General features: G+C 40.5%; 1 protein-coding gene across 6 annotated transcripts in view; it reads left to right on the top strand.

Annotated features, from left to right (window-relative positions):
* GTF2I (general transcription factor IIi) overlaps positions 1–12,136 on the top strand; it is a 95,535-nt gene that overhangs the window by 14,636 nt on the left and 68,763 nt on the right. For all 6 annotated transcript variants that reach the window (XM_029222110.1, XM_029222107.1, XM_029222109.1 and 3 more), the window contains exons 2-4: positions 3,772–3,875; positions 8,234–8,372; positions 11,540–11,674. In XM_029222110.1, coding sequence (XP_029077943.1) covers positions 3,777–3,875; positions 8,234–8,372; positions 11,540–11,674 — 373 coding nt within the window. In that variant the 5' untranslated portion in view covers positions 3,772–3,776. The remainder of the gene's footprint in view (positions 1–3,771; positions 3,876–8,233; positions 8,373–11,539; positions 11,675–12,136) is intronic.

Genomic DNA, 12,136 nt, shown 5'->3' with positions numbered 1-12,136 from the left:
AGAGAAAAGAATAGGACCTAGGCTGTTACGGAAAATAATTTCTATCATCTAACCATTCTGTTGCTTGATACTGCCTTTTCTGTTTTGGGAAACAAAATTCTTTTTGTTAACAGATATGGGGATGTGTCAGTTTTTTTATTATAAAATTTTATTTCCTAAGTATGTATACTTCATTAGTTTTTTGCGGTACACGGGCCTCTCACTGTTGTGGCCTCTCCCTTTGCGGAGCACAGGCTTCGAACGCGCAAGCTCTGCAGCATGTGGGATCTTCCCGGACCGGGGCACGAACCCGTGTCCACTGTATCGGCAGGCGGACTCTCAACCACTGCACCACCAGGGAAGCCCACTTCATTAGTTTTTGATGCTCAAATCTAGCCTAGCAGTTAATTCACATGCTAACACATGGTGGAGCTAGCTCACAGTTTCATTTATTTATTTATTTATCTATCTATTTATTTATTTATGGCTGTGTTGGGTCTTCGTTTCTGCGCGAGGGCTTTCTCTAGTTGTGGGAAGCGGGGAACACTCTTCGTCCCGGTGCGCCGGCCTCTCACTATCGCGGCTTCTCTTGTTGCGGAGCACAGGCTCCAGACGCGCAGGCTCAGTAGTTGTGGCTCACGGGCCCAGTTGTTCCGCGGCGTGTGGGATCTTCCCAGACCAGGGCTCGAACCCGTGTCCCCTGCATTGGCAGGCAGATTCTCAACCACTGTGCCACCAGGGAAGCCCCACAGTTTTTAATAATAGGGAAATCATCCTGTTTTTTTTTTTTAATTGAAATTTAGTTGATTTACAATACTATACTAATTTCAGGTGTACAACATAGTGATTCAATATTTTTATAGCTTGTACTCCATTTAAAGTTATTATAAAATATTGACAATATACTCCTGCGCTGTACAATATATCCTTGTAGCTTATTTATTTAATATAGTAGTTGATACCTTATAATCCCTTATCCGTATCTTGCCCCTCCTCCTTTCCCTGATGATCTTTAATAATAGGGAAAAGGGGGCTTCCCTGGTGGTGCAGTGGTTGGGAGTCCGCCTGCCGATGCGGGGGACGCGGGTTCGTGCCCCGGTCCAGGAGGATCCCACGTGCCGTGGGGCGGCTGGGCCCGTGGGCCATGGCCGCTGGGCCTGCGCGTCTGGAGCCTGTGCTCCGCAACGGGAGAGGCCACAGCAGTGAGAGGCCCGTGTACCACAAAAAAAAAAAAAAAAAAAATTAGGGAAAAGATTTACATACATTTTTAGCCAAAACGATTTTTCATGCTAACAGCTCAGCATGTTCTGTAATATTGGGCCTTCAGTTAAGGAACACCCAGATGTCTTTAGTAAATTAACTTATATACACAGATTTATTTTTAGAATTTCTATTTATGCTTGCAGTCATTAATTTTTTAGTCATCCTTTCATATTAGTTTCATTTGATTATTTGGTCTCTTGCTAAAACCTAGAATTAACCAAATTGAAAAGGGGTACTTTTTAATAGGCATCTAATTTGCATGCTATTTATAGAAAGACAGTTCTTTTAGTATTAGAATTTTTAAAAATTTGCTTTAGGGGCTTCCCTGTTGGCGCAGTGGTTGAGAGTCTGCCTGCCGATGCAGGGGACACGGGTTCATGCCCTGGTCCGGGAGGATCCCACGTGCCGTGGAGCAGCTGGGCCCGTGGGCCATGGCCGCTGGGCCTGAGCGTCTGGAGCCTGTGCTCCGCAACGGCAGAGGCCACAACAGTGAGGGGCCTGCGTACCGCAAAAAAAAAAAAAAAAATTTGCTTTAGGTTTTGGCTTCTTAGAATGTCTTTATGGGATGTAGTTTTGCCTTTTAATTTTTAAATTTTGATGAAATATATATGACATAAAATTTACCATTTTAACCATTTAAAAATGTACAGTCCCCCTGGCATTGAGTACATTCACATTGTGGGTTTTTTTTATTCTATTAAAAAAAATTTTTTATACATCTTTATTGGAGTATAATTGCTTCACAATGCAGTCTTAGTTTCTGTTGTACAACAAAGTGGATCAGCCATATGCATACATATATCCCCATATCCCCTCCCTCTTGAGCCTCCCTCCCACACTCCCTGTCCCACCCCTCTAGGTCATCGAAAAGCACCGAGCAGATCTCCCTGTGCTATGCGGCTGCTTCCCACTAGCTAGCTCTTTTACATTTGGTAGTGTATATACATCAATGCTACTCTCACTTCACCCCAGCTTCCCCCCCCACCCCTTGTCCTCAAGTCCATTCTGTATGTCTGTGTCTTTACTCCTGCCCTGCCACTAGGTTCATCAGTACCATTTTTTTTTAGACTCCATATGTATGCGTTAGCATACGGTATTTGTTTTTCTCTTTCTGACTTCACTCAGTATGACAGACTCTAGGTCCATCCACCTCACTACAAGTAACTCAGTTTCGTTTCTTTTTATATCTGAGTAATATTCCATTGTATATATATATATGCGCATCTTCTTTATCCATTCATCTGTCAGTGGACGTTTAGGTTGTTTCCATGTCCTGGCCCCCATAAATCGTGCTGCAGTGAGCATTGTGGTACATGTCTCTTTTTGACATTCACATTGTTGTGTGACCATCATCACTATCTATCTCCGGAACTTTTTTGTCATCCCAAACTAAAACTCTGTATACGTTAAATAATAAATTGTCATTGCTCCCTCCTTCTAGACCCTGGCAACCATCATTCTACTTTCTGTCTCTATGAATTTGATTATTATAGGTAATCTCATGTGAGTGGATCACACAGCATTTATCCATTTGTGTCTGGATTATCTCACTTAGAATAATATTTTTAAGGTTCATCTATATTGTAGTATGTATCAGAACTTCATTCCTTTTTAAGGCTGAATTACATTCCATTGTATGGATAATATATTTTGTTTATTTGTCTGACAGTGGACACTTTGGTTTCTACCTTTTGGCTGTTATGAATAATGCTGCTGTGAACTTGAGTGTTCAAATATCTGTTCAAGTCCCTGCTTTCAGTTCTCTTGAGTATATACCCGGAAGTGGAATTGCTGCATCATGGTAAATCTGTTTAATTTTTTAGAGAGCTACCAAACTGTTTTCACAGTGGATGTACCATTTTACACTCCTAAGAGCAATGCACAGGGGTTCTCATTTCTCCACATCCTTGCCAGCACTTACTATTGAATGGTCTATGTGTTTGTATTTTTATAGTGCTTGAAATTCAGCTGAGCCTCTTTGCTGATGCAAAAGTATCAGACAGTGTTTTCTAAAGAGAATGTATTATAAAGGAATCTTAGCTCTTATTTGTCCTGCAGCCTATTTACTTCTTAATAAGAAAGGAGGAATTCTCTTCACCCAACCTCAGTCTACTTAGCCCACTCTTGAGTAATCAGTGTGCGCATGGGAGAAAGGGGAGGTTGTGTCTATTTCCTATGTGGAACTGTGATAAACTGTCACTGGATTGTGAAGTGCATCACCTCTTCCTCATTGGGAAATTTTTAAACTGGTTCTGGGTGACACCTAAATTTATTTTGGGAGGTGATGCTGACCTAGTTTTATAGAACTAAAACTAGATGGAAAGTTGGGGGTTAGATTCTCTATCTTATAGGATAACAGGAGTTTGGGGCAAATATTGATAGATTACTTGGTTTTTAAGTCTTATTTTTTCTCTTAAGCAAGAAAACTGTAAATTAGGCAATTTATGGAGGACCCTCACAGCTCTAAACATATGTTGAGCAAGACACTGAATTTCTACCACTCACTTTCCTAATACTTCTCTTTCCTAGGGATCATGGCCCAAGTAGCAATGTCTACCCTGCCCGTCGAAGATGAGGAGTCCTCGGAGAGCAGGATGGTGGTGACATTCCTTATGTCTGCTCTTGAGTCCATGGTGAGATGGCTTTGCAGATCTATAAAGTTTTCCGTAGTTGGATAAGATTGGGCTTGTGAATGATATTGATTTGTTTTTGGAAAACATACACTGTGTCTATTATTTTTAATAAATACATACTGTTTTTGCTTGAGTAATAGTTATGGATTTAAGCCTTTCAAATTTTATTGCATGTTTCAGAATGTTCTTAACTTATCTGAATGTGTAATTTTTTACATTTAATTTCAATTTTTTACCTCCCAGTATCTTAGGCAATCCCTTGTTTTGTAAGCATTAACTTTGAATTTAAGTGTAATATTTGAAGTTACTCAGAATGAGTTTGTATGTTATAGTGTGGTGCTGGTGTCTTATTGTATCTCTGTAAAGAACATTACCACAATTTTGGGCCATAAGAGCATATTCACTATTTTACATCTATTCTTTATTTTATTGTGCTGTGCTTCACAATTGTCTGAATTCTGTGACCTTCTACCCAATATGTAGTGTGTTAACTCTTTATTTTTAAAAAAACTTATACACATAATTGCAAAATATTAAGTAGTATTCTTTTGCTGTACTTTTATATTACTATCATGGTAGTAATTCAGTTGGCTTATCATGTTTTTCTGAATATGTATTTGAACTCATAGCTTTAAGAAACATCAGACTTAAGTATTTTCTGACACAATGAAATTATATATTCTAAGCAGGAGGATGCTGTGTATTTCCTGTCTTAAGCATTGACTAGTATTATATAGCATCTAACCTCACAGTTCTCAATATGACATAGTTCGTGGAATCTTTTTTGTTTTTCTGTTAGGGCATTTTTTTTCTTCTTTCTGCTGTATAAGAATTTAAAAAGTTGTCTCCTTAAAGAAAGAAATTTTAGAATGGTTAGTGGCTATATATACTATTACTTTTTTTTTTTAAGTATTTGTTTATTTGGCTGCACCAAATCTTAGTTTCATCATGTGGGCTCTTAGTTGCGGCATGTGGGATCTAGTTCCCCGACCAGGGATCGAACCCAGGCCCCCTGCATTGGGAGCATGGAGTCTTAACCACTGGACGACCAGGGAAGTCCCTACTATTACTTTCTTTCTTTTTTTTTTTTTTTTTTTCCTACTATAACTTTCTGACTGTCACTTATTTCTTGCTTTTGGTCATAAAGTTAGCCAAAATTTGTGGCTGTAACGTTAAATAATTTAGAGATTAAATCCTATTCTGTTGATATTAAATAATTTTCTGTAATACTGCTCTCTATGTAGAATGAAATAGGGTCACATAGGACCCATTCCCTTCCTTAGAATGTCTTTATAGTTTTCTCATCTTTGGCAGAAGTAAGAGGATCTCCCCTCCTGTTCCCAGTTGTATACTGTGAAGTATAATTTATAGGTGTATAGGTCAGCTTCATCCTTCTTCCTTTGTCCCATATATTTCTTTGATCTAATCCTTAGACAGTACATGAATCTTGCTTTACTGTTTCGTAAATGCTGCCTTTGGGGACAGGGTTGTCCAACTAAGAGTGTGGATAGTGCAGCAAGAATGCACCGTCATTGATCACAAGGTAAGTAAATAATAGTTCCTTACAAGTGAGCAGCCATGGTACATCTCATAGGTATGTACCATATAACATATCATAGAAACGTCATATAACAAAATTACAGTACAGCATTGTTTGCCGTGCTGGGAACGATTGTTGGCTCACCTCGGTCACAAGTTTTCTACTGTGGCTTTATTACAGTTCAAAAGATTTCTGATCGTGACAGTAGGTATAAAATTATTCATTTGAGATACTGTTTTTAAGCGATATTATTCAAGTAATTTCCATTTAAGAAATTAGGGGCTTACCTGGTGGCGCAGTGGTTGAGAGTCCACCTGCCAATGCAGGGGACACGGGTTTGTGCCCCGGTCCGGGAAGATCCCACATGCCGCGGAGCGGCTGGGCCCGTGAGCCATGCCGCTGAGCCTGTGCGTCCAGAGCCTGTGCTCTGCAACGGGAGAGGCCACAACAGTGAGAGGCCTGCGTACCGCAAAAAAAAAAAAAAAAAAAAGAAAGAAATTAGAGGGTGGTAATTGTACAAATCAAAAACAAATAGAGGGGGCTTCCTTGGGTGGCGCAGTGGTTAAGAATCTGCCTTCCAATGCTAGGGGACACGGGTTTGAGCCCTGGTCTGGGAAGATCCTACATGCTGCGGAGCAACTAAGCCCGTGTGCCACAACCACTAAGCCTGGGCTCTAGAGCCCGTGAGCCACAACTACTGAGCCTGCGCTCTAGAGCCCACGAGCCACAACTACTGAGGCCCGCGTGCCTAGAGTCCGTGCTCTGCAACAAGAGAAGCCACCGCAGTGAGGAGCCCACGCACCGCAATGAAGAGTAGCTCCCGCCCACCACAGCTAGAGAAAGCCCGCGCACAGCAACCAAGACCCAACGCAGCCATAAATAAATAAATTAAATAAATAAATTTAAAAAACAAAAAACAAATGGAGGAAGCTGTAGTTTTCAACAAATGATGCTGAGAACATAGGTTCTTTGGGGGGAAAAAGTCTTTATTGTGCAAGTTAAACTCTAGATGAGTAAAAATTTTTAAAAATTGTCATATTAAGATAAACTAAAAGACAAGAAAATATGTATAATTATGTATTTAATTGTGTATTCCATAAACAGCTTTTCTATGCCTAAAATCAGTGAGGCACTGTTATGCATTAATAGAGAAACACTTAACATAGTAGAAAAATAAGCTAAAGTTAGCCTAATTTACAAAAAACTGTCCAAGGTACAATACTCTTAATTTATTTTATTTATTTTTATTTATGGCTGTGTTGGGTCTTTGTTGCTCCACACAGGCTTTCTCTAGTCGTGGCGTGCAGGGGCTACTCTTTGTTGCAGTGCGCGGGCTTCTCATTGCAGTGGCTTCTCTTGTTGCAGAGCATGGGCTCTAGGCACGCGGGCTTCAGTAGTTGCGGTGTGCGGGCTCAGTAGTTGTGGCTCGCGGGCTCTAGAGTGCAGGCTCAGTAGTTGTGGCACACGGGCTTAGTTGCTCCGCGGCTTGCGGGTGGATTCTTAACTACTGCGCCACCAGAGAAGTCCTAAAGTACCCTTTTTAAATGGTTCTGGGAAAGTTGCACAATAACATTTGCTAGGATTTTGTGAGTTAGCTCTTCTAGAAGTGCAAATGGGAGTATCAACTGATAGAACCTTCTTAGAAAGCAATTTTTAGTAGGTTTTGAGAACCTTAAAAGTATTTACTTTCAGAGTCAGAGTTTTTTGGCTGTGTTGTTTCATGTCTCTGACTCTGTTCTGAGAAAGTCACTCAAGATACACGTTGTTCCCAGATTAGTATTTCATTGTTATTCTTAGGAGTGATAATTAGAATCAGCAACATTTTCAGTAAGGTTTGCACTAAATGAATTATTGTTTATCCATAAAATGGAATGGTATATGCTCTATTAAGAGTTTAAAGAATATTTAATCTCATAGGAATACACTCAGTAAAAGTATATTCATCTAAATGGAATTCCTGGTGTATACATATGGAGATACTTCTGGAGGTGGGATTATGTGGTGGAAGTTATAGTGTGTCTTCCAGACCCCACCTCCCCCATTCAGGACTGATGGCACTAATCCCCCAGTTTCTATGAGTGCCAGAGGCTCCCTTGCCCAGGGTCTTTCCCCTTCCTTGGGGAGGCCCGTCCTAGCTCCAGAATTTCTGCGGTGCATCTGTGGCAGCTGTTGATTCCCCCTTTGCAGAATCCTGCCCCCTCACAGCACACAGCTGTTGTTATTGGGAGTGCTTGCCAGCAAGCCTGTGTGCGACTCTGAGTCTGTTTCTTGGGTATTTGACCTATAACAGATTACAAAGGATTTCTGCCTTTTTTCTTATAAATTGTGTGATTTCTTCTGTTTAAAATCAGGGTTGTTGGGACTTCCCTGGTCGTCCAGTGGGTAAGACTCCATGCTCCCAATGCAGGTGGCCTGGGTTCGATCCCTGGTCGGGGAACTAGATCCAGGACGCATGCCACAACTAAGAAGCCCCACATACCACAACTAAAAGCCCTCATGCCGCAACTAAAGGATCCCAGATGCTGCAACGAAGATCATGCGTGCCGCAACTAAGACCCGGTGCAGCCAAAATAAATAAATAAATAAATATCAAAAAATAAAATCAGGGTTGTAAACTATCTGTTAGAAAAGAGAGGTCCCTTAAAAAAAATGGGGACTCTGTTGTGTATATGATAACTTAAGGTCAAAACTAGGAACTTCACCTCGTCCACATTAGGTATTAAGGCAGGTCGAGTGATAAGATTTTTTATTCATCCAGCAGAAACAGTGCTTTTAAACATCTGTACATAAGGTAAGATTTCCTATTTGTGTGTTTCAGTGTAAAGAACTGGCCAAGTCCAAGGCGGAAGTGGCCTGCATCGCAGTGTATGAAACAGACGTATTTGTTGTTGGAACAGAGAGAGGACGTGCTTTTGTCAACACCAGAAAGGATTTTCAGAAAGATTTCGTAAAATACTGTAAGTATTGTATTTTTATCTTCGGTATTTCATAAATATTAAACCTAAATATATATAGATAGCACATCGTATTTTCTTCTAAAGCTGAATGAGATTTATACCCAAAAAGACTTTCTGAAGTCCATGGAGACATTTCAGGATGCTCAAAGTGAATCACTGACATGGTAACATATTAGGGGAAATACTGAAGAGCTTAAGAAAAATGGTAAATGTTTATTGTACTGTGCTCCTTGCTTGACATTACTCTGGATTAGTGAAACATGTTAGAAGGTAGAGAAATGTCAAACTTATTAAAATTTCTTATTCAGATAAGCAGGTCTTTCCCTGATAGATGTTTGGTGGGTTGGGAAAAAAAAACGTTTTTGTCTGTGCATTAAATTTGAGTAAGCATGAAGCAAAGTTAAACAGGTCTTCTTGACTCCCTCAGTGGAATCATCTTATCCTCTGTCCTCAGTCAGTTTTGTGATCCTCCATCAGGAGTTCATCCAAGTAGTGTACTTATTTGATACCAGAGCAAATGCAGTAGAGAAATTTACTGTAGGGTGTTAATACCTAGGACTTCTCGCAGTGTGACAGTTTTCGTATCTGTGTTTAACCTGCCACTCTCCATAGGTTTTATGTTAACTCAGTGATACAGCATTTTCTTAAACATGTCTGTCAGCATATAATATGTATGTCTTTAAGATCCAAACTTAAATTTCCATTATCCAGTTAGATCCAATTCATGATACAACAAGCAGATAATGGGTGAATAAAAATAGTTTACTTAATTCATTAATTTCAATTCTCAATTGTATTTTTTTTCAATTTTTTTTTTTTTGTGGTACGCGGGCCTTTCACTGTTGTAGCCTCTCCCGTTGCGGAGCACAGGCTCCAGACATGCAGGCTCAGCAGCCATGGCTCAAGGGCACAGCCACTCCACGGCATGTGGGATCTTCCCAGACCAGGGCACGAACCCGTGTCCCCTGCATCAGCAGGCGGATTCCCAACCACTGTGCCACCAGGGAAGCCCTTCACTTGTATTTTTAAAAAACATATCCCCTCCACTGTAAAACATCCCTCCTCCCCGCCCCCCCCCCGCTATAATCTTTTGAGCTTTATGGTAGCAATCTGTTTAAATTTTTTTCCATTATTTCTTATCATTTTGAGAATTTTTAAGACTTTGATTATGTTTATGTATTTAAATTTATATTAATAATGTTGCTTTGATTATGTGTATATCAGTTGCCATCTGTCCTATGAATACTGTAATCCAACTGGCAGCTGTGTTTACGTTTCAGTTCCCTATACTGTCTTGCTAATGTGGTTCTTCAGTGGTTAGAACTAAGCATTAGGGGAATTGTCCTCAGTTGCAAATTGTAGTCCCTGCCTATTAGTATTCATTCTTTTTTTTGTTACCAATAATTTGATGCCACAGAGAATAATCTTTGGATATAATTCTTAAGTTCCTAATATTTGTTTCTATAAATTATTCTGCAGACAAGGATCAGTAGTTGTCTCCTGCAACTAAATCAATAGGTGTATAAGTCAGTTGTTGTTTTTTTTTAATTAATTTATTTATTTTTGGCTGCGTTGGGTCTTCGTTGCTGCGCGCAGGCTTTCTCTAGTTGTGGTGAGCAGGGGGGCTACTCTTCGTTGCAGTGCGCGGGCTTCTCGTTGCAGTGGCTTCTCTTGTTGTGGAGCATGGGCTCTAGGCGCGCGGGCTTCAGTAGTTGTGGCACGTGGGCTCAGTAGTTGTGGCTCGCGGGCTCTAGAGCGCAGGCTCTGTAGTTGTGGCACACGGGCTTAGTTGCTCCGTGGCATGTGGGATCTTCCCGGACCAGGGCTCAAACCCGTGTCCCCTGCATTGGCAGACGGATTCTTAACCACTGAACCACCAGGGAAGTCCCTATGAGTCAGTTTTAGAAATTCTTGGAAGAAAATTCTAAGCTCTCTTTCAGAGTTTTGAAAAGCACTGTCCAATAGAAATAACGTAATGTAAATCACTTAGGTAATTTAAAATTTTCTAATAAAAAGTAAGGAGAAACAAATAATTCATTTTAGTCGTTGTATTTTAAACTGGTGTCTAAAACATCATTCAACACATAGTCAATATAAAAAATTATCAGTGGGGTATTTTGCACACTGTTTTTTGTACTGAGTCTTCAAAATCTAGTGTATATTGTAAACTTACAACACATCTTAATTCGGACTGGTCACATTTCAAGTGCTTAGTAACCACAGGTGTTTAGTGGCTATTGTGTTAAACTTTGCAACAAGAATGTTTTTTGTGGTGATAATCTTGCCATATTTAAGTTTGTAGTTAGTCTTAAGGTATCTTTCCATTTTAAAACTACTGTTATCTAATTTTTACTTTGTAGAATGGTTATAGCTACTCTTATTTCAGAGATAATCACCGTTTCTTATTATTTCCATTCAAGTCATTTATGTCTTTTAGGTGTTTATTTATGTTTTAATTTTTAATTTTTAAAAAATTTTATTTATTTTTATTTTGGCTGCGTTGGGTCTTCGTTGCTGTGTGCGGGCTTTCTCTAGTTGCGGCGAGCGGGGGCTACTCTTCGTTGTGGTGCATGGCCTTCTCATTGCGGTGGCCTCTCCCGCTTCGGAGCACGGGCTCTAGGTGTGCGGGCCTCAGCAGTTGCTTGCAGGTGGGCTCCAGAGTGCAGGCTCAGTAGTTGTGGCGCATGGGCTTAGTTGCTCCGTGGTACGTGGGATCTTCTCAGACCAGGGATCGAACCCGTTTCCCCTGCATTGGCAGGTGAGCTCCCACCCACTGCGCCACCAGGGAAGCCCCTAGGTGTTTATTTTATTTTATTTATTTATTTATTTATTTTGCGGTATGCGGGCTTCTTTCTCAGTGTTGTGGCCTCTCCAGTTGCGGAGCACAGGCTCCGGACGCGCAGGCTCAGCGGCCATGGCTCACGAGCCTAGCCGCTCCACGGCATGTGGGATCTTCCCGGACCGGGGCTTGAACCCGTGTCCCCTGCATCGGCAGGCGGACTCTCATCCACTGCGCCACCAGGGAACCCTAGGTGTTTATTTTTAAAGTTCCTCCTCCTCCCTTTCCTTTCTGTCAAATCATAAATGTTAGGAAAAAAAATTCTTAATAAAAAATCAAATATTGGAGATAATGGATATGGACCTTATATATCATTAATATTTTACAGGTGTTGAGGAAGAAGAAAAGGCTGCAGAGATGCATAAAATGAAATCAACAACCCAGGCGAATCGGATGAATGTCGATGCTGTAGAGATTGAAACACTCAGAAAAACAGTTGAGGACTATTTCTGCTTTTGCTATGGTAGGGTTATACACTTGAATTTTCTAAAAGATATGTTATACAGTTGACTTTTCTAAAGGGCAGATCACATAATTGACTTAACATTCATGTAACATACTTTTACAAATGAATGGGTTAATTCCCAAACATTGGGTTAACATTTTAACATTACAAATGACCTTTCTTCTTCTTTTTTCTTTTTTGGATAAAGTAGATTTCATGGAAATGACCTTACTTTCTAGTTCCAGTTTGTGGGAGCCCAGAAATAAATGTAGCTGTTAGAGGTTTTGTTTTGTTTTTAATTAAAGAGCAGTTTTAAGGTTCACAGCAAAATTAAGAGGAGGGTACAGAGATTTCCCACATGACCCTGCCCGGCACGTGCATAGCTTCCCCACTGTCAGCATCCCCACCAGAGAAACTACAGGACACATCACAGTTACCTAAAGAGGGCTGTTTATGTTTGACATGCGTGCTGGTCTTACC

The sequence above is a fragment of the Monodon monoceros genome, unplaced genomic scaffold (genome assembly GCF_005190385.1).
Source record: "Monodon monoceros isolate NGI ecotype Baffin Bay Population unplaced genomic scaffold, NGI_Narwhal_1 Super_Scaffold_13, whole genome shotgun sequence".
Classification (NCBI taxonomy): domain Eukaryota; kingdom Metazoa; phylum Chordata; class Mammalia; order Artiodactyla; family Monodontidae; genus Monodon; species Monodon monoceros.
This window is presented reverse-complemented; position numbering and strand designations above follow the sequence as displayed.